Raw genomic sequence first — 26,743 nt, forward strand, 5'->3', positions numbered from 1 at the left:
AGCATATACAGGACACTAACTGACGGTCCATTATTGTTTTTTTGAACGGTAGGCTCGATTTATTCAGACGTGAGTTGGGAAACATCAATCCATATTTCTCCAGGAGCTATCATTGCACTCTCACAGACTTGGCACTTATGTAATGTAGGTGAACATATGAACTGATCTCGAGGGCAAGACAGATCGTAATTTAGTGTGTGAAGTAAAGATTTGAGGTGTTCTGATAGCTTCGTTTTTCTTTATCGTTGTTCTGGTTTCCGTCTTGCCCGTCCTCTTGAAAAATGTGCTTTTGCTAGTGTACATGGTATGTCCGTGATTTTCTATCATAATATGAATCTTGAAAGTACAGGTAAAATGGGTAGGCATCCTAGAAGGAATTGTAATATACAGGCTGGAGTGATGCAAGGTGCTGAAAATACGATATTGTTAATATGGGGATTGTATGTGGCGCTTCTCACAGAAGTTCAGCAAGACTTAAATCTGGTCTCTTTTTCGAGCTTCTTTGATCTTCTTCTCGACCTCCTTCAAAGCAAATTCAGAGGAAAGGGTGGAATTTGGCCTTTCAGGAGGACCATCTTGACCACCGCCAGGCGATTTTGGGTCCGTCTCGGGCCCTGCCGACAAAAGCTTTAGAGTATCATCATCAACATCATCATCATTATCAGGCCAGCTGTCAGGCTCCTCTTCTTCTTGTAGTATGCTCGGATGGTTTGCATCTGCCTGAGACTCATCCCAACCCTGAATCATATGCGCCGGGTCGAAACGGCCCTTAAGACGCACGTTGATTTTCCCAGGTTGACCGTCAGCTCTGCGAAGCTTGACGATGAGATCTTGCACCTGAATGGGTTTACCGGCTTTGATCTGGGAGTGCATGGGCAGGTCATTGGAGCGATATGAAAGTCCGAGCGCATATTCGAGGGGTTTAAGAGGAGCATAGCTCGCCCACTTATCGAGGATGACACGCTCGACTCGGGACATGACAACCCAGAGGCGAGGAATCTTATTGGCCAAAAGATCAGGGATTGCCTGTCTGGGGAAGATGCCTGGCTGATGCTCAAACTTTTCCCAAAAGGGGTCTTTGTGCTTGCGAAGGAGGACCTGGCTCAGCAAGTCTCTCGATCCCTTCTTGAGCTGACGACGGAGAACGCCGTAGAAGTAGACAGTTCCGAGGGCATGCGGGGAGCGTGTTTTGACCGCAAGTGACAGGAGAGCACCATAAGTCTCCTGGTCAGGCTCGCAGCCGGCGACCTTGAAGAGTGACATAGCCCAGAGAGCAGTATCCCAATCTCTGGACTTGGCCGCGTAGCTGAGGAAGATGTTGATGGTCTTAAGCTCAACCCTGTGGCCTGACTCCGTATGAATCCTAACCAGTTCCTTGCAATCTTCGATTCGAGGATCTTCTGGGCGGTGGAAGCGAAGTAGTTCAGTGACAATACTGTTGAGGCCATCGATCGCTAGCCAGCCCTCACCATATCGTTCCTTCTGCTCGTCCAGGAAGCCTTGCAGAGGTATTCCAGCTTTGAAAGCAGCATATGCATCAAGAGAGGCCATTACATCGGCGATCCCGCGACGCGTGGCCTGATGATTGAACATGCCCAATTGGTACATGGCCACAATGACCTGCCTCCTTTCGTCCTCACCCCTGACCAGTCGAAGGAAAAGTAGCCATGTTCGAATGTTGGGGTGATGATAGCGCGCCTGCATCCTTCGGAGAAACCTATAAAAGAAGCCAATATCACGCTTGTGAGCGTAGCCTTCAAGCATGATGTTGTATATATCAGTGTCCATGGGAATGCCCAATTCCTCTCCCAATTGTATGAGATGGTTGGCAGAGGCACGATGTCCACCTCGGAAAGCCATCATGGAAATAGCCATTTTCAAGACAGGGATAGTAATAAATGGTTTTGCAGCAGGGTCATCAAAAGCATCAACAATGAGCTTGATCCTGATGCCATCCGTATCGATATATCTCCCATTCACTCGCCTCTGGCCGTAGAACCTGATTGCTAGATGAGGAGGCACCTTGCCGTAGCACAGCGTTGAGATATAGTGCTCAAAGTTGTCATGTGTCCATAAGGACGGTCGTGGGATCTGCTCGTATGGCACATGGAGAGAGTGAGGCTGGTACTCTTTGTGCACCCAGATATTGTCGTTATGGTCATCAGGGAGCGAGGCACCTCCGTTTGGCGCATTTTCAATAGTTGGCCACAGCTGCCTCGTCTTGTAATCCGATGCAGCCACTTCTCCCAGCTCATAGATTTCAGCGTCTTGGCAATGCCTCACAATCTCGTCGGCCACCTTGACCAATATCTTGCTCTTTCCACGAAGAACAATGGCAGAAGGATTACGATCCACGACTGCCCGCAGTTTCTGGAGCACGCCCGTCGCAGAGTCGACATATTCGAGATTCTGGTTATTGACTTCGATATCCCACGTTTTGGGTAGGACGATCCTTACAGCCGACATGTTGGCTCTCTCGCTCCATTGTGGTGTCATGCGCTTCATTAGCCCAAAACATTCTATCCATTGCGGAACGGTCTTGTCGAAGTGGCTCCAGACCACACCTAAGCCAGCCTGTCGTCGTGCGTCCCGCCTATGCTCCTGTTCGCTTGCCTTGTTCGCCTGTTCGTTTGGATATTGGTGTGCTTTTCCGATCACAGGTTTAAAGAGCTTCATGGCATCTTTGTCTTCAACCAGTCGAAGCGCATCGATCCTGAACGCATCTTTGAAGACTCGATTGCGGGACTCGTGAGCATCGTCCGTAACTAGGTTGGCAATAACCTGCTCGGGCTGCTGTTCGCTCACTTCGAGAGACTTTTCAGGAAGGGCTACAAGGGCTGCTTCCAGGGGTTCAGTTGAGTTTGTCCCATCAGAATATGGTGTCGATGACTCGAGCCGGATAGCGTAGGGATTGGATATCCTGGAGGGAAATGGGGCTCTTGATTTCGGAAAAGGTCCTGAGAAGGCAGAGCATCGCGACCGAGCCCGCCATATTGACTTGATCGCCAGGGACATTTGTTATAATTCACTCATCGTCGAAGGCGTCTTTGTTCGAGAGGCCACTCGTTGAGAGCTGGGTCCTTGGCTACTAGATACCCAGGTATAGCAGTCTCAAAACATGGCGGGAAAAAGATTGGCGCGGGCGGGCGTTATCTGTTATCGCGATAATGGACCCGCGATGTCGGCCATTGCATCACGTGGGCACCCGAAATATCATTTCTCGACTTGGCTTGTCGTGTACAAGGCCTTGTCAATATGATGAACCAAAGAATCATGTATGTAGTAAACTTATAAAGGTATTATAATAGTGAACAGGTAGCTTGTAGTTACCAGCATCAAATCTCCAGCTGCACCAATGCAACAACGCCTTGTCTGCTTCCCATCAGACGCCCATGTTTCTTTGTTTATCAAAAGATTGAAACTTGACAACCGTTTTCGCTCATGTCTCCGATTCCTTCTTTTTACCGTTGACCATGGCCTTTTCCTGCATTGGATGAGCGCCGCCGCTCTGGTCGACACCTTCCCAGCTTTCATCCCAACCTTTATCTCCTTTGACTGCCTCTTTCGCCTCGCCGCTCTCGGCCATTTGCTTTACATCGCTCCAGTAGGCTAGCTTGCGAACCTCTTCGTCAGCATGATGGACTGCATCCTTCAATGCCTGGTTTCGCTCTCGTAATTCAGAAGTGTTCGTCTTCTTCATCTGAGTTGTCGTCTCGTCATGAATCTCCATCAATCTGCTGAGCAATATGCGGCGTGATTGTTGGAAAACAAATAAAGACATTATCTCATGCATCTCGTGCTGGAGGTTTTGGAGGTCCGTTGCATGTTCCATGTAGTTATTGACAGCGTCAAGCTTCTCTCGGTCTATTCTGGCTTGTCGAAGAGCGCGCATGAGGTCATCCACGTTGTCAATATCGGCAGGTTTCTCGTCCGCGTCCGCGGTCAACATCTGGCTCATACTCGAGCGACTGAGACGACTGCTAGTGACGCTCGCGCGAGACTTTGGTGATTTGTGAGTAGCCGGCCGTATCGTGAAGTAATCCGTGTTGAGCATGTGCGGATCGGCAGACACTTCCTCCGGTCTCTTTCGCACCCGCTTTCGAATCCAGGCACGTCTTCGAACAAACGAATTCCACCACTTGCCGCTGTGCCAGGAAAACTTTTTTGAAAAGTGGAAGGAATATTCCCAGCCATGTTCGTCGACTCCTTTTTGATGGTTAATTCGCCACTCGGGCCACGCCCATTCCCATGTAGGGTCAGGAACTTGTGCATTATGGATGTTGCTTGGTGAAGCTTTATGGTACCCGTTGGCTGAAGCAAAAATGTCAATGCCTACTAGAGAAAGGTGACTTGTGTTTCTAGGTTTGACGACTTACTCCAAGCAGGTGGATCAAGTCCTCCAAGAGCTTGCGAAGAAAACAGAGGAATGCCGCAGAGAAACCCACCCCTTTCATTCTCGTAAAGGATGTCTATCGCTGTCTCGCGCTCAACATGAGGCTTCTTTGGCTTCACACGTGGATGATCTCCATGAAAGCCGTCGGGAGTTGGTTCTGCTGATACGTCAGGCTAATCTGAGATTCGTTATTGCAAGCCATACTGACCTTGGACTTCAATGGATGGCCTTGTTTGTGGGGGCGTTGAAGGTTGACCGTTCTCGATGTGGTTCGATGATGTATGGGTTTGGCTTTCACCCTCAGTATGGGAACCGTCATGCTCATTGGTGTGGGCATTGAGCGTATTGCTTGACGGTTTCCTTGGGGCGCCATCTTGCTCGCCACAGTTCTCTTGTTGCTCCTCCTCGTGTTCCTCCTCCAGGTCCAGCAATCTTGATGTTGTTGAGCATCTTGTTATATTATGAGGTTCGGGCGTAACTGACCCTGTCGGTGTCGCGGCGGCGTCGTGATCGACTAGGGCAATTTCATGATCGTAGTCTGTAGGCTTGAGTCCCGCGGGACGACGCGAGCTCTTGACCCTCAGCATTGCAGCTGTGCCGCCCGGGGCTGATTGCCCGGTCACAGATGGGAGAGAGCTTGTTCAGGTTGTTAATGATGACGGAGAGGAATTACGTTTAGTGTTTGAAACGAATGATGGCACGTGGGAGGCTGTTCAACCGCGTCTCGTCTCCAGACAACAATGGAGACAGCTGACACTATATGGTCAGAGTGTCACTTGGAATAAGGTAACGCTGTGATTATAGTAAAAGATGAAAAAAGTGAAGTGTCCAAAAAAGCAGGCTAGGAGAGACATGATGGCGTTGTGAGCTTGGAGGAGGCGCTACTACTGACTGTTAGGGGCTCCAACCTGCTTTGGGAGGCTGTGGCGGGGCGTACAGCTGAGGCAGCTTCCGTGTTGATAATGATGTTCTATTATTGTAGCAAATATCCAATGGGAAGTTTCATTAGCTAATAATACAATTCATTCGGATTAGGGAACGGGAAAAAAAAAACAAGTGGCAGAAAGCATAGACACGAAGCTAATGGCCTAAATAAATGTAAAGTTTTACTCAATTGGAAAAATATAGACAGACAAGTAAGCCGTGTCGTTCATGATCGATCGTCGTCACAGCTTAACCTTAGTACTAAGCTAGGTCCAAGAAGAATAAGCTACTAAAGTTCGATGATGTAATGCCGATTTACGGCAGGTCGGGTACTTGCATCTCTCGGTGGGGCCGTTCCCTGGAGGAAATCCATCGAGTGCAGCTCCGTCGGCGGCTCATCACTTTAGCGTGGAATGTTTGATCAAACAAAAAAGGTCTAGATTCAATTCTGTCACTCGAAGTAAATCATATTACGACATCAAGAATTAGATGCAAACTGAATGACACCTTGTTGCCAGTATAAACGATTGGGGTATGCGTCTGAGAATCGTCACAGAGATAATATATATATATATAATCACACCTTCAGTGAAGATGAATAAATCTAGGCACTTACTTACACGACCAGAAATACTAGTGTCATGACATCTTCTACAGCACCATAGATAGGTAATGCTTTGTCCGTCAAGCAACCATACATACCGTAGCAGTCTACTCACCAATTGAAGCTCATAGGCAGTATTAAACAGTATCCGTCCACCAAGGTCATAGTGCGTATCCGCATTCAGTTCATCAGCCATCACTCATCACCTCATGATCCGAGCAATTGGTTCTCCCCGCCCTCGTTACGTCATGTACTTGCAACTATCCTTTCCAGGTTCGCATATGAGCACATGGAAATTTGATTGACGAAGAAGAGGGGCACTACCAAGTAATCTTGACTTGCAAGGGAATCTTCCAGGTGCCTACTAACCTATGAGGTATGAGGTAGTTCCGAGGTAACCACCTTACCTAAGGAAGAAAAGAGCTTGCTTTCCTTTCCCTCATGATAAATACCCGGCTATCATCTCCTCATCCGCCATTGCATCTTGTCACTCCAAACTCAACCCTCTCTACAAACCACATCACAACAACACACATTTTCGCAAACAACAACTGCAAATCATTCAAAATGTCCAAGTCTCGCACTCCTCTCATCCTTGGCGGTGCTGCTGTGTCTGGTATTGGATACTACCTCTACGCCGCTGGCGGCAACCCACGAGCTGCTGAGAAAAAGGCCGAGAGTATGCGCTCTCGACCCCAATGCCAATAATTCGACTAACGTCTCAACAGGTGACGCCCATAGCGTTGCAGCCGATATCAAGAGCCACCTTCCCGGCCGTTCCCCTAATGCTGAGGGTGAGCTGAAGGGAGCTGGTGCTGCCGCCGGTGCCAAGATTGACAGTGTCGTACGTTTATTTGCCCAAAACACTACAATTGTGTTCCAGTAGGCTGCAGTCATGTCCTAACCCAATCGCAGGCTGCCGAAGCCGACCGTCAGGCGGGTGTCATCAAGAGCAATGTCGAGTCTGTTGCCAAGGACGCAAAGGCCGAGGCCATGAGAGTAGTCGACAAGTTCGACCACCGTGTCGAGGCGGAAGCTGCAAAGGCCAAGGGCGGTATCTCGAGCTGGTTCGGTGGCGGCAAATAAGCGAATTCTCAACAATCAAGAACCAAGATGAAGCAACTGTATTACTTATTTAATCAAAGTCGGAGCCTGGGGTATCACATTTGGGATTGAGCGGGCGAATGGTCATAGCCCAGCAGCATGAGACTGGCCGTGAGATAGCTCTGGGTCTCTGCATGCAACGTAATTCGATAGTATAAGAGCAATGAATCACGGTCAACAAGGAGGCATACATGCTTTGGTGACATGCGGGTGTTTAAAGACTATCCACCGCTTCGAATGCTGTCTAAGCTCATTGATTCCATGTAACCAAATCCAGAACTCCAATCCGTTTATCGATATAATCCCTGGTGATCCCCAGGTGCCAGTCTATAATATCAGACGACCCTATTGCTCCAATTCTTCAGCCACCAACTTCAGGATTTCCTCACAACTCTTTCTCGCATTTGTGGGCTTCTTCGCAATCGTCTGCCACACTTCGCCGTGTCGAGGTTCATTCAGCACGCACTTCGTCACCACATCTGCCCGCTTCTCTTCCGTACCATGTTGACACAAGAACCGGTAGTACCAAGCCCAAGAATCGCCATAGTCGCTATCCAGCACAAGAGCCTTCTCGAACCAGTTTTGCGCCTTCTCCAGCTTACGATCGCCCCAAAAGATGCGCGCCACAGCCACAAACAGGATGGGGTCGCTGTCCACCTTCTTGATAGCTTCGAGACTGCGGGCCTTGCGCTGCGTTCTAGGCTCCAGATGCCATATCTGTTCTGCCCAAAGGAGACCACTCTTGGGGACTTCTTGTTGTGCCTTTGCCATCATTGACTTGGCCTGGGCTGTGTTACCTGCTCGACGTTCTAATCGTACTGACTCGCACCACAACTGAGCATTCTTTGGCACAGCAAGTCGGGCACGGTCAAGCACCGATCGAGCCTTCACGGTAAGGCCGGCCTGCTCCTCAAGTCTGGCATACAGAAGCCACAAGGGAACAGACTTGGGTACTGCCTTGACTCCTGTGGCATAAGCCTCTCTCGCTTGGCCAGTTTTGCCGAGGTCCTCATAGATCTGTCCCTTGAGCATCCATAGCTTGGCTGCTGCAGGGAATAACTGAAGAGCCTGAAGGACAAGATCTAGAGCAGCCTCGATATTGCCCAACACTCGTTCAAATACAACACTCTTCATCCATACACGATCTGTGGGAGCCTTCTCGCGGGCAATCTCCAGAAGCTTCCGGGCTTGTTCACCATTGCCATTCTCTGACTCTAGCTTAACAGCGGAAAGCCAAATATCCTCGTTGTTGGGGTTTTGGTTGAAGGCACGTTTGAGAACGAGACGAGCATTGTCTACCTCGCCAGCCTGCCACTTCTCCTTGGCTAGCATCATCCATAGGTCCTCGCTCTTGGGGCACGCTTCCACAGCCTTCTCCAGCACTTGCCACAGAGACTCTCGGGTTCCATGGTTCCTTTCCAAGTCTGCTGCTGCCATCCACATCGTTCTACTGTTGACGAATATCCGTAGAGCGTAGGCATATATGGCCCTGGCAGTCTCATATTTGCCTCGGTTAATACTTGCCCTCGCATCTTCCATCCATGTGTCTTTGCGATCATCATCCTCGTCCAAACTCCAACCTAGAGTCTCCCGAATGATGTTTTGACAGGTAATAATGGCACCCTCCTCTTCGCATCTTTCTGCCTCTGCAATCCACTCCTCGCGCTTGGGCATCGCAGACTCCTTCGCCAGAACCTGGACACCACGCTTGATAACATTGACCTTGGTGCCCTGTCCGAGCTGTTCCTGTAACCGTGCAGCCGCGATCCAAATTTCGTGTGACGTAGGACAGGCCTTTCGAGCCTTGTTGAGGACCTTCTGGGCGTTCTCTGGCGTCTCCAATCGTGCCAAGGCCAGCCAGAGATCCACAGAGAGAGGAATTAATTCGGTGGCCTTGGCTAGGAGCAGCTTGGCATCATCGGAGTTTTCCTCCAAGTTCACTGCCTCCTTCCATAGAGCCTCCGATTCTGGGATGTGATCGAGTGCTTGTCGGATAACTCGCTTCTTGTTGCTTGGAATTGTCTCTAGCCTCATCGCCTCGACCCATAGTCTGACTGATGTGTTGTTGGCCTCAATAGCTCTTCGCGCAATAATCTTTGCATTTGGAGAATCGCTGTTAAGTCGAATGTTCTCAAGCCAAGCATCTTCGCTTTTAGGACACTGTGTACAGCCTTTGTCGATCGTCTTTCGTGCCGTTACACTCTTGCCTGCCAACTCCTCGAGTCGCGCCGCCGCGATCCAACCCAGAGCGTTTGTAGGGTTCGTCTTGACAACAGACTGCAAAAGCTCGCGAACACGGTTGATATCTCCGACATGAGCTTGCGCTTCACTCATCTGCATCTTGTTGAGGCTAGTAAGATAGCCTTGAGGGTCGATACTAGTTGATGTGCCTGGCGCAGCAGAATCGCTCCCAGCTTGCTCCAATCTGGACTTGAGCACCTTGTCGCGAGCCGCGCCGATCTTGGCAAAGTTGGTCATTGTACCATCTGCAGCATCGCTGCCTCCAGCGTTGGAAGAAGTGCCCTCGTCCATAACTGTTGTTCCCATCTCGCTCGAGTCGCGCGCTGCCGCAATGACGCTATCGGGAACAGCATAGAATCGTTGTCGCAACGCTTGCTTGCTACGTCGGTTCTTGCCTGTCAAGTCGCCAACTTCGGGTAGGTTTGCCCATTCGTCGTCAGTAACAGTCGCCAGAGCTCGCTTTAGATCGGAAAACTGCTGTTGAATTTTCGGGTTGTTTCGTTCGTACTCGTCCTTTTCGGCCTGCTCTCGTGCTTCACGCTGCTTTTTTCTTCGGTCCATTCTCTCATCTACCCATTCCCAAATCTTATCGGCCTCTTCATCATCTTTGTCGTACACACCACCAGCGAAGAGCCCAACTTCGTTGTCAGGATCTTGATATCGTTCTTCGTCACCTCCCTCGTCTTCATCCTTTTCCTTATCCTTGCCCTTCTTATCCGGCGCAAGACCCAGCTGAGCGGCACGTTTCGCAAGAGCCTCTTTGATCTGATCCTCGCTGGGTCCATCTCGAGCAGGACCAAGATCGGATCGTGTCGTAAAACCTGTTGCGCCTCGTCCGAGACCAGCGACATAGTTCTCAGGGGCAGCCTGGTTGAGGAAATCGCGTCGCCCCGACATTCTGACGGCGAGTCCTTTGTCTTTCTATCAAATGAATGAGTGTGTCGACTGAATCGAATCCCGAGGTTTGAAGGGGGAAGATCAAGGTCGCGCAGAGCTCAGATGAGAAAGGAAGCAGCCTAAAACATAAATGCGGGTCGAAATTATACAGAGAGCTCTAGGCTCCACAGTCCGCCACTTTCCGTTGAAATCTGACACCCTCTACGAACGACTCTGCCAAACGTTCATTGGCAGAATCAATTTTATAGATATCCCAGGAAATGCCACTATAAAAAATTCCACGAGGCTTTACATCTGTAAACATCTACAATAAGACTTCACCTCCTTCAGGACCGTGATACTGTGTCAACTAGGGAAGCGTCTTAATCTCTTATGTCCTTTAGGTAACCAAGAAACCACGATGATAACTTTCATATAGATTTTGCATGGATATGTTTCTTTCATGACAGTAACAGGCTTTCTGTTGAATTCTGCATTCAACGATATAATAACTCTCTTCTACCCGTCTTAACTACGAAGCATTTGCTATGTGCTCCCGTCCACATCTTCCTCTTCAAGTCGGCCTGACGTTCTTTTCTCTTCTTGTGTGTTTCATAAGCCGTTAAAATTACAACGTATAGTTGCCGCTTTTCCTTCTATGGGTTTTGAGAAACGAAATCAAAGCAATAACTCCATCCCTAACCATTCTCGAAGACTACTCCCAGCAAGCAAATGTGTACCGTACCACACGGCACAACTTGTACATGCTCACCAGGTCAGGCTTGGAGCGAAAACAACCCAAGAAACACCGGACAGGAAGCATAGGTGTTGAGCCTGTCTATAAACCAATGAACAAAACAATGAAACAAAATCTTGAAGCTCCATGTCCCTATCATGTTCAGCCATAATGTGGATGGAGGTTGACGTCCAACGCCGCTGCTCCCTAATATGACATGCTATGCACGCTCAAAATACACAAGACAAACGGTGACTTGACAAAAGAAAGGCTAGAAGGGCTTCTGCCTCTCTCGGGGCAGCCTCCCATCTAGTTTGAAGGTTCAACCTTGGTACTGTTCGAAGGATCATTTGAAGAATTTGGACTAACGGCCTTCCTCCCTGATACAGTGGCGCTGCGGATACGGGCGCTCATCGGAAGAGTATATTTAACCACGCCCTTAACGATTAGGTCAAATTCGTTCTGGTAAATTCGCTCCCAACGTCGTGAGCCCCCCACTGTATTGTTCAGAGGGTATTCGAGTTGCATCTCTCCAGTTGAAGAAGAGGTGCCTTGATGGAACAGAGAGCCCTCGAAGGTGAGAGGACTATCGAATTCTGTGATCCGTCCCAGAAGAACATTGGGTCGAAGGTCGTCATCTGGGTCGGGATCATCCAGCGGAGGGTCATTTTCGGGGTCATCTGACACGCGTATATCATCTGGGCCGTGAGGGAAAGGTCGAGCCCACCAGTCCGAATCTGTTCCTGTATATTCAGATTTCGCGAAAACCTCTAGGTTCGCGTGGTCTATTGTGACGACGACGATGTTAGGGTTGTGTGCTTTGACGGTCAAATCGAACATCAACACTTGGTCGCTGGTCACCACGTTGTGAATAGCAGTGATTTCGATTCCAGTCATCGGCTGCGAAGTGGCAAACATGAAGCCGATAGCGCCGGTAATGACAAGCATGAACATCATGGTAAGTACTAAGCATGCCGCAAACCGGTTTAAGTATGACGACCGTCTTGCAAAAGTTTGTGACTCAGCCTGTCGTAGGTTGTGCGGCCCACGCCGGTTTCGACCTGAACGACCTGAGCGGACCGAGCCGAGAAGAGGTGTACGCTCATCATCTGCTCCTGTCGTGTCATCCATATCGTAACTGGACGACATCTGCATCGCAGAACGTTTATGTCCAAAATGGCGTGGAGCGTTGGAGTGAGCGTTGCGAGGGCTCGGTGGACCAGAGGAATTGCGAGAATTAGGTCCAGCGAGCTTCGACCTCGCAGCATTCGGGAATGGGGACTCATTATCAAATAGCGAGGCATGGCCGTTACCAGGCTGTCTACCCCAGCGACCAATGTGGTGATGGTGTCTCGTCGTACCTCGTGTTGACCCACTGCCACCACTGCGGTTAGAGCCTTTGCCATCCTCGGTTTCGACTGCTAAGCTCTCGTTTCCGTTGCTGGTAAAAGTGTTGACGAATTTCATCGTCTTTTTGGGTCCATGAGCAGGTCCTCCACTCTCCATGATACCATAAATAGATCGCAGATTCTGTCGATCAGCCTGGCTAGCCATAGATGTAGCACTGGGAGTCCTTGAATGAAATCGTCGTCCAGCCCGATCATTGCCATCTGGAGGGTTAGAGTCGTAAACAAAGGTCTCTTCAGAATCCGAGGTGTTTGCTTCGTCAACGGCGCTGGCAATTGTTGCCTCAAAAACATCAGCTTTGGAGGATGCTGGATGGATGTTAGCAACATCCCGCAATGTCAGTGTCACTAGTTCAGGCTCACCATTCCCTGCATTTACTGGGGGTTGTTTGCGTGTAACCTTCTTCTTATCCTTTTTCGGTTTTATTGTCTCCGTGCTTTGTTTGGTCTTTAGAGTTCCATTTGTGCCTTCACTTTTCTGGGCGGTTGTGAGCGCAACCTGTGGCACGCTTGGAACAGTCTCGGTCTCTACTGTCATAGTCTGTATGGATCCATCCTGCTTCGACTTCATTTGCTTATTCGACATGGCACTAGACTGCCGAGTAATTATTGGTGGAGGAACGGATGTCGGTCTTCTTGTCTCCGCCTTGTTGTTGCTGGTGTCGCTACCACTCTCTTGACCAACCAAGCTGTTTTTTGCTCGTAGAGCCCGTCCATCGGGAAGTGCGGTATCAGAATAGTTGTCGGTGCTAGATAACTTTTCCTTCACCCTTTCCACCAAGGCCGACCCGTTGGGAGGGTTGGGTGAGTTTGGTAAACTGACTTCTTGAACCGTTTCCAACGCTACGCGAGCTGGAGTTCGCATACCGGATGGATACTGTGACTCCTCCATCTCGCTCTCTGATATTGTTTGTTGCTCCATAGGCTGCGGCGACGGCGTAGGTCGCTGAACACTAATGGAAGGAAGATCCTGCTCGCTGCGACGTGCAGGAATTGCTGGTCTGTTGCTAAATTGGGGGGGAGGCGATCGCAGGCGGGGCGATACGGGCCATCGCGGGCTGTCTTTAAGTTCTGCGTTGAGGCCTGGCTTTTGTGGGGTCGGTGCTTGGATCTGTTGTTGTTGTTGTTGTTGTTGTTGTTGTTGTTGTTGTTGTTGTTGTTGTTGTTGTTGTTGTTCTTGGGAAGGTGCAAGTGTTGGAGTGTTGGTCGAAGACAATGAGCGTGATGGGGCAGCGGAGGACAAGCTTGGTCGTGTCGTGCGTGAAGGACTATTATCGGTTTGGCTGTTTTTTCGAGATCGATTACCAGGCAAGCGGTTTGCTGAAGCAGTCCTTCGAGGGCGTCGCGTGGGGGAAGAATCTCTTGAGGCCAAGGGCGAAGGGCCTACAGAATTGTTGGCAGAGGATTGCTTTGAGTTCTGACTGCCTGTTGTTGCGCTTGATGGTGTTGCAGATGGGTCGGTCACGTTACGAGACGCACGACCGACGCCAGATGTGCCGTCTAAGACGGCAGATGACTTGTCCATGATGACGGTGGCCTGTGGGAATGGTGGAGTGAATGCCTAGCGAGCATACCACCGGGACGGGCCTTAGCAGGGACAATGAATTGCAAAGCAGATATCAGAATAGATCATTGTGGTTGGCTCGTCATTGGAACAGAATGGGCGTATGGCCGAGATCGAGGGCCGCGAGAATGTCCAAGAGGGAAAGCCTGCAAAGAGAAGCTAACCCAACCTATTTCGGACGGCTGCTGGCACCTGTCTATTGAGTATATGGCAGACGACACAAGCGGACGGGGGGATATGGCTGGGCAGACAAAGGGTGAGGGCGGATGCAGGTTGACTAGACAGGTGGGAAGGGTATCGAACTAAACGAGGGCGAAACAGTCGACATGTACAGGATAGAGAAAACGGTGCGATGACGAGATGTATCGTTTATTGTCGTAAATGTGGTGGTGGTGTTGAGGTCGAGAGTAAGTAGTGGTGAGCGAACGAGCGAGCAACTGAGTGAGTGAGTACAGTATGATGGTAGTGGTTGGCGGGAGTGACGGTGGGTGTAGGCGAGAAGATGGTGGTGGACGTAGTCTTGGCCGTAAAGTGATGGATGTGGATGTGAGAGAAAAGGTGACGCTGGTGTTGTACCCGGCCGTACCTATATCCGCACTCCCGTCGTTCTGGTTAAAAATCCGATTACTGACGCAGCCGGGTACGTAGATCAAAGTACCTTTTTTTCCTGTCCTCTTTTTTTTTCGCTCACTCAGAGAGTCTTCCGGAAGAGCAGCGCCCCCCAAAATAAGTGACATGGGCTGGCTCCCGGGATGGGGCCTGAAAAGAACCAGAAAGGAATCACGTAGGGGCAAGTTCTGGCTGGGGTAAATCAATTGGATTGGTCAGTTGCGTTTAGCGTTGAAGCATGACACAATCTGTCGGGTCGTCTTGGTACGAAAGCCCTGGAGACACAGAGAGTCAATGTCTTGTTGGGTTGGACGAGTCTAGATTGAAGGGAGGATAGCGCGGGTGCTAAAGCTGACACTGATTTACGTAGGGCAGAGAATACTGACATCCATACATACATACGTACATAGAGCAACAGGAAAAGAAAAGACGGAAAAAGAAAGCAAACCTCACGAGCTATTCAGAGTTTTCAACCACGATAATGTCGCAATTCTTTGCATTTTATTGGATCCTGGCAAGGATATCTTCTTCCGCCTCTTCTCACTGAGTCTGAGTAGGTGTGCTTTGGGGCTGTAAGTGACTGACGGATTGTGCCGCCTTTGACCTTGATATGATGGAAATGCTTGTTTTCTACGACTGTCATATGCACGGTGAAGTAATATTACTTGCGCTTCTCTCTACATCATTGTAACTAGGAGCAAGGCTGAACGACTAACGCAGTTGAAGGATAGGATACTCAATAATCCTTCCATCGTTGTAGCCCACTCGCTGGCTGATGGCTGTTTCTCAGCAACTCCTTGGTCATCAGAACTGGTTCCTGAAAATCAATTGTGATTCACAAAGATCAACACCGTGATAAATGCTCATGTCTCTCGAGTAAGGCGATCGATGTTGACAGCTTTCCCTGACAGACATGGTAAGCCTAACAAGCTCAAGCTAGCCAAGTGATGCTGAGCGATGGTGATGATGACGATGGGAGTCAGAATAAAGCACTTACCTAGCCACTTCTTATTAACTCTAATTGTTGCCCCTAGTGAATAGCTTCCTTTGTCTGGATCTCTCTATAATATCTCAACCCAACATCTCAAGCCTCAAAATGCTTTCTTCAACCGCAAAGCCCTGGCCCTCTCAAATTCGCACTCGCAACAGCCCCTGCAACCGGTTCCTGGCACCAGGCGCGACATCAAGGATCCAATCGTAAGCAGAGCGGAGAGCCCTGGTTTGGCGGAAGTCATCCCTGTAGCCGGTACCTGATTGCTCACACACCAAAAATGTCTTCTCTGCCCACTCGCTCTCAGATCGTCGCAAGAGGACTTCCATTTCGCTTCTTTGTCTAGGCAGTGGACTTGGGCGAAGAGCTAACTTATTGTAGTTACAAAGCTCCATTTCTCTTCATAGGTCATCAGGTTTGTTACATCGAGACTCAGAGAATAGAAGAGTCCTACCAATTCTCAATCATCGGTGTTTCTGGTCTAAATCTAAGCTTCGCAACAACGCCAAGTCTCACGTCTCGGATATTCTCAGACAATGTCACTATCATCAGGGCAACACAGAAGCATCGGCAGGGTCCGCAGATTATAAAGACGAGCAGCAGTGGCTCTTGAGAAGGGGCCTGGATCTTACAAAGACGGTCAGAAGTGAAATTTTCAACATTTCTAGCCCTATTCCTCCACTGCATCATAGGCTGCTCCGTACTCCTGGGTACTATGCGATGCAGTGTTTGTGACACCCCAGCGAGGGCTTGTCCTGTTGACTGCAGCTAGCAAAGCTAGAGCTTCCAGAGCCACGTTGGCAACGGTTCTTAGTGGGCCGGTCGTGGGATGCAATGGGATGCTATGTGTGGTGTTGCCGCACGGCTCATCAGCATGATCATGTGGACACTTCAAGCCTGCATCATCTTCTCTTTTTGACATTCATTCATTCATTCGCATTGGGTAGACACGAATCTGAATCTGCCTTGAACATGCCCCAATCTTCAGCCTGCACGTCATGGACTTTGGTCCGTCGTAGGACAAGCCCCCAATGACAAGAGCCGGTCATCCCCTGACACGCTGTCCCAGCAGACCGTTCTGTTCTGACCGGGGCAAATCCGCTAGCAAAAAGAAAGCCCCATTCGACCAGCCAAACCAGGCGGAAACAATCATCAAAGTCCCCCGGAGACCGGAGAACGCTTCTAGAGGCCCTCGTTGTGCTCAAATCTCAGGCACGGCGGCGGTCCTAGCCCTAGTACACTGACACTACAATACCTCACCGACTCTTGAATACCAGTTTCAGGTATACTCTGGGTATCGCGGTTCAAACCCCGTGACTGCTCTGACCGCACATCTTGATAATGCTGCTTGCCTATCTCGGCTACTCGGGGACCGGAAAGAATTGTCCGGGACTGTCAGATGCTGAAGGTTTGTACATAGCCACTTTGTTGTGGGTGAAAGATCCTGGTTGATGCTTGCGAAGGACGGAGTTAACACAGTTATCCCGTACATATGTAAGTATATGCCGCTGATGCTGTCAGCCATGTTTCCCCGGAAGATGAATATGCAAGATAGATGGTCATCGCCAACGTTGCTACATATTGTCACAAGGCATGTAGGTACCAATGTGGTTGCACAATGCCAAGTTCATGTTCTTTGCTCGGGCCGTGTCGCTGGCCTCATCATGACAACAATGCCTCGGCCCTTGCCTTGAGAATGGTCTGAGACTGATCGATATAGAAGAGACACATTCATATGTGTTGCTGGGATCTGTTAAATCCGGAATCACTGCAAAGTCTTGTGTCTCTCTGCATTGTTAATCATGCTCCATCAAACTCCCTCTCACTCGAACTACCCTGGATCCTGTCAATGAACCTCGGTCTCATACATGGACCAGCATCATCTGAAAGCCATGCACATAATGCATGGATGAGTAACAGTAACTTGGGAGGGGTACCATCCGTTCGCCCTTCCGAGACGCGGATGAAGACCTTCGCTGTTTGTATCTCGGATCTGAGATTCGGCTTCCGTTCACTACAGAGTAAAAGTCTATGCTCTGACCTACGTCAACTACCTCCTGCCTAAAACCAAAAGCAAGCAAGAAACAGTAAAGGTAATAATGTAGGTCAGTATTCAGCTCCTTTCAAGTCACAGCCACTATTCTCATCTCCTCAGCCTCTCACAGTCTGACACGAGTATCATCCTTCTCCACCAGGGTTGCAAGTGTGCCACATGCTTGGACAGCAAATGCTCAAGTTCAGGGTAAGACTCAAGCCACAAATTCCAATGTCTTGGTCAGAACAAGCTCAATTACGGCGAACAAGATCGATATAGCCAAGCAAGAAGACACAGGGTATGAATGGCCTGTGCACTACATACTCCCTGTCTATCTTCCTCTTTTGGCTCAAATGAAGGAGGGAATGCATACACCTTTCTGGTTTATCTTATGATGAATTTCATTAATAACGCAGGCCCAGCGCTTGACCTTGTATGCACTGCTATGTTTATAAGTTCCTTTACATTAACCCTATAGCTACGGATAAGGAGTAGAGAATTGAGTCTCCCTCTCTCTTACACTCACTAAAGTGCCTCGCATCAACACCCCAAAACTTGCCAGAGAGTCTCCAACCTAGCCAAGTTCATGCAGACAGACAATACAAGTTTCGAGATGCTACAATAAGAAAAGCTGGATCTCGATTCAGCCTTGATAGGCATCAACTGGTGCTAAACAACCTCCAAATAGAATGCTTGGCCACCTCAACCGGCTTGGCTTCGATGCTTTCTGCTGATTTAGTGAGAATGGAAGAAAGATCAGAGTCAGCTGCTAATCTGAACCCTAGTTGGTGGTGGACAAATAACAACCACAAATCATCATCAACATAACGCATCATGATAATCACAGTCACAATCCCGAGTGCACCCTCTGAATCACAAACAATACGTACCCTCCACATGCGCTATTTCTTTGATTCATTGTCCTGCTTGTTCTGTATCACCTACCCTCATTCCCAGGGCTGACATGTCATGAACACGGCCTATCGCCTCCTCGGGTTCCTGCGCAGATGATCATCCCGCGTCGCGCCGTCTGAGCTGTCAACGGGATGTTCCTCGTGCCACGGACCACCTGTCCCGTCTTATCACAATAACACTGACTCCCCTGGGACTGTAGTATGTATGTATGCTGTGTTGTCCAGTCGTGGTATATGCGCGCGCTTACGAATGACTGCTTTACACATCATGGCTCTTGCTGAAATCGCGCAACTTGTACATGTTTGTACACTTATCTGCTCGTTTAAGTAACATCGTAGAGTTGCCATGGGAAGGACTATTGGTTCTGTACAGGATGCGTGTAGGGTCTGATAGGGAACGTCATCTCACTAAACTTGACAATTCAGCAGCCGGTCAACTTGCGGTTGGTCAGGTTTGGTATGTAGTATTCTATTGCATATGAGACCAGCGATGGCCAGGAAGATGGGGAAAATATTCGTAACTCAATAACCTTCAGGATTCGATAATCGGTAAGTTACGGAATCAACTATGACATTCCCATTCAGGCTGTGTCGCTGTAGATTCATCCATGTCTATAATACCCCTGAAATGCCAGCCCTAGAAGAGACAGAGCACTATTCCAAGTTATCTAAGATTAATAAAGAGGCCGCTGGATTCGCAAAACCAATATCGTCAACTATATTCATGATTGTAACCTCGCTATACGAGTGCTTTCCGTAAGTCTATATCTAGAAACATCATGCCTCCATTCTCAGTTCGTCGTCAACAGTCATGTGCTCCAATACTAGCTTGGAATTGTCCATCACCTATCCCAAGCACAAACAGGACAATCCTTAAAACACCACCCATTGCTTGCGAGACGGCGTCGATACAGCCAACGATAATCCATGAACCAAACGCCGCTATATCTAATGACGTAAATCGTACATGACCAGTCATCAGTCCCTAAGGATGCCCCATGAACATACATATCCAAGCGTCACGTCTCATTAATTCTGTGTCACTCCGTAGCATCTTCTCTCCAGTCTCAGACCCTTCCTACAGCCGTATCCCGCTCTACTCGGGAATTGGGTTGCCAGACGGTACCTGCTGGTCCTCCTTCTTGGCCCCCCAGGTGAATGGCGAGTACCAACTGGCTCGCTTATTCTCCTTGACGGCCTCCTGGTTCTCCTGGACCAGTCGAAGTGGCCTCGGCTTGCCTCCCGCGAACGACGTTGTGTGCCTATCATTGTGGGTTCGAGGTGGTGATTGCGAGGGCGGCGTGGACATGGATAACTCTCCAGACTCTCCGCTCAAGCTGGACGTCTCACTCCGCATCCCAGGAAAGTTGCCGGAGGTGGCCACCGAGGCTCCGCTAGGCACCCGGGCGGCCGCGTTAGGGTTGCCCGAGTTGTTCGGCGGGGAGAAGAAGGTTTGGGAATGCCGTGGAGTCCCAAGTGGTGGAGAGACGGGGCCGTCTGGCCCCCGATACATCTGGCTGACCAGGCTGGCAGCCCCAGTATATTGGTCGCTCTGAGGCCGTGGATTCCGTCTTGTACTGGTTGAACGTGATAACCCGATCGGTATACTAGGTGCCTTGTCAGGGTCGGTGTGGTTTGAGCTGGTGGAGGGCTGCATGACGGAGATTGGCCTAGGCCTCGGTTTGGTAGGCCCGACCGCCATGGATTTGGCTCGCTGGAGGATTGTTGCCCCAGACTGTTGCTTGTCGGCAGGGGCTGGAGGAAGCTCCTTGTTGGTATCTGGGAGGCTTTTCAGATCGCTCGACTGGTCGAGGATGGACTCGAAGTCCTGATGTTGAAGAAGGCGCTCAATAATCTTGTTAATATATAGTGTGAGCGCTTTGTTCTGCTCCTTCATGGACTTCAGCTCGGCTTCAAGACGGCGGTCACCGTCGGAGACAGATTCCCCCTCAGTAGCTTCAGACAACTCATCAGCAAGACTAGAACCAGCCGCCTTGCCCTCGAGTGCAGCCAGGGCATCCTGGTTGGAGTTGCTGCCCATGTAGCTGAAGTCGTTCTGCCCAAAGTCACCCTTGAGTGTACGCTCCTGTAGAAGCAGCTGGTAGCTCTCATTGTCCTCCATAAGTCGAGCGTTCGCCATGCGAGCCTCCATGAGAAGTCGTTCGACCTCGTGTAGGCGACCGCCACCCTGGTTCTCTGACTCGACCAGCTTAATCTGAGCCTCAGCGAGTTCCAGTCGTAGAGACTCAATGAGCTTATCTTTCTGAAGAATGAGTTTCGAGCTATTCCGCGAATCGCTGCGCTGTATAGAGGATGGAGGTGCGAAGCTGCCGTTTTCGAGCGATGGCGATGAGCCGGCAGAATCTGGATAACCAGTGAGCGGGGAAGATGGCAGAGAGAATGAATATGTGGACATACGTTGTCTCGAGGGGCGACTCTCTTCCGCCGTGTTGTTTCGCTGGGCAAGGCTGTCCTTGAGCCGCTGGATCATGGCCTGCATCTCCTCTTCTCGGCTGGCCATTTCTTCCTTCTCTTTAAGAATCGAACTGCGTTCCGCTTCGTAAATGGACTCCATCTCACGCATCTGACGAGTCATCTCCCTCTTCTCGTTACTCAGAGTCTCAATCTGTTCTTCGTATTCGTGCGCTTTCTCCTCCAACTTCGCCGACTCCTTGACCGCCTCATCGAGTTTGGACTGGAGAACCTCGACCTGACGCTTGTATTGAAGGGAAGACTTCTCCTCATTCTCTAGGCGCTTCTGAAGATCTTCAACGGCAGCAGCAGCTTCGGCTCGAGCGTCCGATTCAGCAGCACTCAGAGTATCCCTTCTGGCAATAGCAGCACGGGCCGACACAGGCGCAGTTGTTCGTAGCGATCGAGTGCGGGTATGGCCATTGCTGGTAGGAGTAGTAGATCGAGAGTTGGAACGTGAGGGAGAAGGACTTGTTGAAGAATTAGATTCGGTATGAGAAACTCGGCCAACACCACCCGCCGGAGGCTTCTTTGTAGCAGCGGACATATTGTTTTGTTTGGTTGGGCTGTGTTGGGTCGTATGCTTTTAGCGATGTAGCGTAAGAAGAGTTGGCGGTGTCTCAAGGGAGCGAGAGCAACACCAGGTTGTTCGAGATCGAGTATAGATATTGTACGGCTTAAATCTGCGGTAGTGTCTTCTGCTTGCGGCCGATTGTGTTGCACGTTCGCCCGGTGATCTGGAACGTATTCAAAGAAAATAAACCCAACAAGAAGGGTCGAGGCTGAAATAGGAGTGTGTCTCGTCTGTCCAATACAGTAATGGACAGTCCGTCTGCGCCTCAGAAGGGACGTTGCCAGGTACGGGGTAGGGGCCTGCACTTTAGCGTGTGGCGTCGGCGTCCAGAAGGTCGATATTTCTGGGGCATCCAAGCATTCAACTGCTGAAACAGTGGAGGCTACGCCAGGCCAGGAAATACTGTGCTATACTGTATAATTGTATTGATAGCGATGAGTCTCAAGAAACGACTTCAGTTTGGGGTTTGTTGCAGAAACGTGAATGTTGTGCAGATTTTGAGGGGCGAAGCTGCACAACTTGCCAGTCGAGGATAAAGGATTTGGCGGGTGTTGGCTGGCCTGATATGCAGGGACTCACACTCTATTACCAACAGCCCTCCCTCTATTATGGTTTACCTAAGGTATGGAGCATGAGGAAGGTTTCGAGGTACACATGTACATATAGCCATTAATTAATCTTAATTATTTACTCATACTGTAGCAGCCAATCTATATCCGTAACACTGCTGGCGTGGTAGCGTCGTAAGAGGTAATGTGTGGCTGTTCAATGTTATTCTGTCGTGTCAATGAGTGGAACAGCTCCTTATATGGGCCCTTTTATGAATGAATACCACGGATCTTCCCCAGAAGGAATTGGGGGACATTTGCTTGTGCCTGGAGGTTTTCCCGCAAACAACAGGGCCATACTTGATCCATGCGTAATGTGCATGGCCTCTGGCAAAGTGCCTTTAATGATGCACCTGGAAATTAGGAAGAATTGTACTGGGAGATTGGCAATTGAGTTTTGGATAAATTACCAGTCAATGTATCACTTGAGTGGCTCAGGAATGAGCAACAGGAAGCAACCGATAGAAGCCGCGTCAGAGCATATGTTCCAAAATTGATCATGTTATATGTATGCCACGTAGTGGTTGACTCACAGCCAGCTAACCCGAGCTTTCGAATCCTGATCGCAACACAAAGTTAGTGTGGTCACTGCAGGTCCAAGGCCTGAACCTTGTGAGTTACAATTAACTGAGTGGCTCTTGAAGTTGGTCAAGTCATGCGTTCCCAGCAACTTGTTGCTCCTCAACAACCCGTGCAATCCTACCATCGAAGGTTTATTGCATCTAGAGCAGAGATGACACAAAGATTACATGCTGGCTTAAGAACTAGGAAACCTTGTTCAGGTAAGGATAATGAGCAACGAAAGAGTAGATATAAATATATGTACAGGCGAAGGGGAGTGCTTCCGTATTGAGTCCTTGACAACGGGGTGACAGACTTCGTACATTAGTGCTCTTTTTTTGCAACACTGAGCGCGGCATTAACAAATCCAATTGCATGACAACTAATGTTACAATCACAGGGACAAGACAAATATTGGCGGGGAACAATGTTCATGAGCTTTATTTTTTATTGGCTTGAACCGGTAATCAATACCAAGTCCAACGAAGCCCAAGACACATAGGTCAAGGGGAGAACTGCCTGCTTTCTTGCATGGCATGTTCTCAATATGAGTTTTCGCTTTTTCATTACTCAGATTGGTATATCCTCAAATGCCCTGGACCCATTTTACCCCAAACGCCATAAAATACATTCTCTATCAGCGAGACACTTAAGCCTGCTGGTCGCTGAGGATGTCGGAGTCACCAGCGTCGAGGATGGCCATGGTGGAGCAACGGAAGAGCTTACCGCAGGCGGTACCGAGCTCAATCTGTAGAGGGACGTGTAAGCCTATGAACCCTCCAAAGTCGGATGACTTCTTCTCTGGGTAGGCCGCAAGAACTCAAGTTCTTGGGACCGAGAAATGTTGTCAAGCAAGCCAACATTTCCGAGAAGGATCATGTTGCAGTTTCCCGCAACATGACGGTATTTGTAAAGAGACCTAGCGATTTGGGACTTACGTTGTTGCCAGAGAAGTGGTGGATGGGGGCCTTGGACAGCATGCTGTAGTACTCAAGCTCAGACTTGCGGAGAGGAGGAGTGTTGCCAGCAATGATGATGAGCTTGGCCTTGCCGGATCGGAGGCTCTTGAGGGTAGACTTGTAGCCAAGAGTGACTGCAAAATTGGTCAGTCCAAAGTTCGTTTTTGATCGTATATCGGGACTCTGCGCATACCCTTTCCAGACTTCATAACAAGCGCCAACTTAGAGTTGATGCTGTTAGCATCCTTCTTGCTCTTCTTCTGGGGGGCCATTGTGACTGTTGGGCGACGGGTTGGCGGTGACTTGACGTTCGTTGATGGAAGCTGAATGTGCGAAAGAAAAGTTGCATGGGTTTTTGAAAGGCAACTGCGTGGAGTGCGCTAAGCCCGATACGCTCCTGCCCGTTCAGAGCCCTAAGCCGACATTTACCCGCTGACCTCATTCGCTGACAAATTAGCAGACATTGCGAGAAAGGCTGTTTGGGACATTCTTTGTGTGCAGCTCTGCTCTCTCCTACACCAACACCATCAACCCGGATATCCATCAAAACCTCCGACAAAATGGCGCGCCGTCCTGCTCGTTGCTACCGTTACTGCAAGAACAAGGTGCGTTTTCCTTCATTAGAATTATCTCCAGGAATATTGTGATTTTGACCTCGCTGGTTCATTTCCGTCACGAAATATCCAGCGCCGTGCTTCTGCGGGGTGGTCTCTCTGATTATGAATCACCAACTTCTCAAGATCATATCATACTGACTCCTCTTCCAGCCGTACCCCAAGTCTCGGTTCAACCGTGGTGTCCCCGACCCCAAGATCCGAATCTTCGATCTTGGCCGAAAGCGCGCCAATGTTGACGACTTCCCTCTCTGCATCCACCTCGTTTCCAACGAGTATGAGCAGCTGAGCTCCGAGGCCCTCGAGGCCGCCCGTATTTGCGCCAACAAGTACCTCGTCAAGAACACCGGTAAGGAGGGTTTCCACCTCCGAGTCCGCGCCCACCCCTTCCACGTCGTCCGTATCAACAAGATGTTGTCTTGTGCCGGTGCCGATAGACTGCAGACCGGTATGCGTGGTGCCTGGGGTAAGCCCAACGGCACTGTCGCCCGTGTCAACATTGGCCAGATTCTCATGAGCGTCCGCACTCGTGATGCCAGTATGTGTAATCCGGTTTGCCACTCTGAACCATCTTACTAATCAACCACCAGACCGTGCCATCGCCCTCGAGGCTCTCCGACGATCCCAGTACAAGTTCCCTGGCCGACAAAAGATCATTGTCTCCAAGAACTGGGGCTTCACTCCTCTCCGACGTGAGGAGTACCTCGACAAGAAGGCTGCTGGCCGCGTCAAGGTCGATGGTGCTTACGTCCAGTTCCTTTCCAACCACGGTTCTCTGGAACGCAACATCCGCCGCTTCCCCGATGCTTTCAAGTCTGAGGCTTAAAGAAATGATGGACAGGATGGAATCTGGGTTTTCTGGCGTCAAAATGGCTTGTCAAATAAGGACCTCTCGATACTCTACTAGTTGAAAGGTGCCGGTTAGGCAAATTGAAATCTTGCATTCAGAATTGTGTTCCCTCATCGTGCACCTCATCATTGATGATATCATTCAAAGAATTTCTGACTTTGACTAGGTAGTGTGATAGGTCTTATCTAAGCACGGGATATGATTTTCTAAGATCCGTAACACTGTGAAATGTGCCTCTCGATCTCTAAAAGTCATGCACTTCTTGGCTTGCCGTAGTCAGACAGTTGCTTATCGATCAGCTCAAGCCTGGCATTCCTCTCACGTTTTGGCTTGGTGATTGGCGGGTTGTGTTGTCGGCATCCCCACTCGTACCTCTCTACCGACTATGGTGGTGTACTTCCGCTTACCTTTGGGGGAATCTTGATTCAGGAGGAATACTACCATTTCTTGTTGCTTATTATATCTCATTCCAAGGTACTTGGGATTGTGCATATCGAAGACTGTACTTCAAGAGTGTTGACAGAGACATTCATCAATGTCTTGTTGGGGCGGTCTCGCAATATGGCTACGCCTGGATTCGGACCACATGACTTCACTTGGGTGATTTGTGACGCCATGAAGGTCACAGGTAGCGCACGCCTTTTTTCCTCAGTCTGACAGAAGACACCAGGGGTTATCGTTGGACGAGAGGGAGCCCCGTTGGTTAGGCCGAAGAAACATGAATCGTAAGGTTGTATGAGGTGAGGAGCCCTTTAATCATCGGTCGGGGACTTGTATGTTCTTTCTTTGTGAAAATTACTTGGTACCTAGGCTGGTTCAGTTGTAGCGAGAGACTTGATAGTCGGTGTCTATCGTGTGGCGCTGTTCCATTAGGTCGGTTTTAGTAGCATCCATTAGCACAGTCAGATGCAGTATGAGATGAGAAGTGGCTGGCTAAAGCTGGCATTGGACAAATGGAATGTGAGGGCCTGGGGGATCATGAAGGCACCTCACCTGCGGCTGTGTCACCTTGGGCGGGACAGCGGGCAGACTACCTATAGCTCATAGGTACCTCAGATCTGTCTTTGATGGGCAGCAACTTATCACCCTGCATCTGATCTTGGCTGTGGATATGTGCCGGGCCCTTTTTCCTTCTCGAAGAATGTAATAATCGTTTATTAACCGTACGACTTCTTATTAGGCATTTCAACTTACGGCTGCGGTTGAAATATCGGTCAGCACGGCATGAAGTGATAAGCAGGCCCGAAATGCCATCATGGATGTTTGTTCGGACTTCGTTAACAAGATTGCTACGCCTGTCCACGTCAGAAGAGCCAGAGCTAGAATCAGGGTTGTATGTCTTAATGCGGTCTTGGGTTTGTCTTATCCATCCGCGTCTCGCGACTCATGCGGGTGGACTCTGTTGAGTGGGAACGCATAGTTTTAAGACGTCTCAACTCTTAACATATCGATACCCAGCATTATGCAGTGGTACTTTCTACCCGTCTTTTCGGATACTGCACATGTTTGTTTCTCTCTGTCTAAAAGGCAGCTGAGCTTCACTGGCTACGGCGGATGGATGGACAAGTGAACACGCGAGCGTCTCCCCCCCCCCACCCGCCGATCAACCCCCGACTACAGCGTCTAGATGACGCCCATGAGCGTAGCATCCCTCTAAGGTACGGATACTGGCCTAGCTTCCTTTGGTGCAGTTCGCTTTGCGCTGAGG

General features: G+C 49.7%; 8 protein-coding genes; 2 read left to right on the top strand and 6 right to left on the bottom strand.

Moving 5' to 3' along the window:
• Positions 1 to 474: 474 nt before the first annotated feature.
• Positions 475 to 3,015, bottom strand: FFUJ_07197 (uncharacterized protein; the record flags this gene model as incomplete). The annotated part of the gene is made up of 1 exon (XM_023577422.1): positions 475 to 3,015. The coding sequence occupies one exon, from the start codon at positions 3,013 to 3,015 to the stop codon at positions 475 to 477; it is 2,541 nt and encodes an 846-aa protein (XP_023430497.1).
• Positions 3,016 to 3,439: 424 nt separating this feature from the next.
• On the bottom strand, positions 3,440 to 4,980 carry FFUJ_07198 (uncharacterized protein; the record flags this gene model as incomplete). XM_023577423.1 has 4 exons in its annotated part: positions 3,440 to 4,311; positions 4,377 to 4,550; positions 4,602 to 4,825; positions 4,877 to 4,980. 4 exons carry the CDS (start codon positions 4,978 to 4,980, stop codon positions 3,440 to 3,442), a joined length of 1,374 nt encoding a protein of 457 aa, XP_023430498.1.
• Positions 4,981 to 6,488: 1,508 nt separating this feature from the next.
• FFUJ_07199 (uncharacterized protein) lies at positions 6,489 to 7,007 on the top strand (the record flags this gene model as incomplete). XM_023577424.1 has 3 exons in its annotated part: positions 6,489 to 6,600; positions 6,650 to 6,765; positions 6,837 to 7,007. The coding sequence occupies 3 exons, from the start codon at positions 6,489 to 6,491 to the stop codon at positions 7,005 to 7,007; spliced, it is 399 nt and encodes a 132-aa protein (XP_023430499.1).
• Positions 7,008 to 7,370: 363 nt separating this feature from the next.
• On the bottom strand, positions 7,371 to 10,163 carry FFUJ_07200 (probable pre-mRNA splicing factor prp1; the record flags this gene model as incomplete). Its single annotated transcript, XM_023577425.1, has 1 exon — positions 7,371 to 10,163. The coding sequence occupies one exon, from the start codon at positions 10,161 to 10,163 to the stop codon at positions 7,371 to 7,373; it is 2,793 nt and encodes a 930-aa protein (XP_023430500.1).
• A 1,024-nt stretch (positions 10,164 to 11,187) lies between these two features.
• On the bottom strand, positions 11,188 to 13,809 carry FFUJ_07201 (related to vacuolar protein VAC7; the record flags this gene model as incomplete). The annotated part of the gene is made up of 1 exon (XM_023577426.1): positions 11,188 to 13,809. The coding sequence occupies one exon, from the start codon at positions 13,807 to 13,809 to the stop codon at positions 11,188 to 11,190; it is 2,622 nt and encodes an 873-aa protein (XP_023430501.1).
• Positions 13,810 to 19,493: 5,684 nt separating this feature from the next.
• Positions 19,494 to 21,416, bottom strand: FFUJ_07202 (uncharacterized protein; the record flags this gene model as incomplete). XM_023577427.1 has 2 exons in its annotated part: positions 19,494 to 20,761; positions 20,816 to 21,416. 2 exons carry the CDS (start codon positions 21,414 to 21,416, stop codon positions 19,494 to 19,496), a joined length of 1,869 nt encoding a protein of 622 aa, XP_023430502.1.
• Positions 21,417 to 23,261: 1,845 nt separating this feature from the next.
• FFUJ_07203 (probable ribosomal protein L30, cytosolic) lies at positions 23,262 to 23,843 on the bottom strand (the record flags this gene model as incomplete). XM_023577429.1 has 3 exons in its annotated part: positions 23,262 to 23,360; positions 23,551 to 23,705; positions 23,765 to 23,843. 3 exons carry the CDS (start codon positions 23,841 to 23,843, stop codon positions 23,262 to 23,264), a joined length of 333 nt encoding a protein of 110 aa, XP_023430503.1.
• A 288-nt stretch (positions 23,844 to 24,131) lies between these two features.
• On the top strand, positions 24,132 to 25,011 carry FFUJ_07204 (probable 60S ribosomal protein L10, cytosolic; the record flags this gene model as incomplete). XM_023577430.1 has 3 exons in its annotated part: positions 24,132 to 24,176; positions 24,339 to 24,723; positions 24,776 to 25,011. The coding sequence occupies 3 exons, from the start codon at positions 24,132 to 24,134 to the stop codon at positions 25,009 to 25,011; spliced, it is 666 nt and encodes a 221-aa protein (XP_023430504.1).
• Positions 25,012 to 26,743: the final 1,732 nt, after the last annotated feature.

The sequence above is a fragment of the Fusarium fujikuroi genome, chromosome FFUJ_chr05 (genome assembly GCF_900079805.1).
Source record: "Fusarium fujikuroi IMI 58289 draft genome, chromosome FFUJ_chr05".
Classification (NCBI taxonomy): domain Eukaryota; kingdom Fungi; phylum Ascomycota; class Sordariomycetes; order Hypocreales; family Nectriaceae; genus Fusarium; species Fusarium fujikuroi.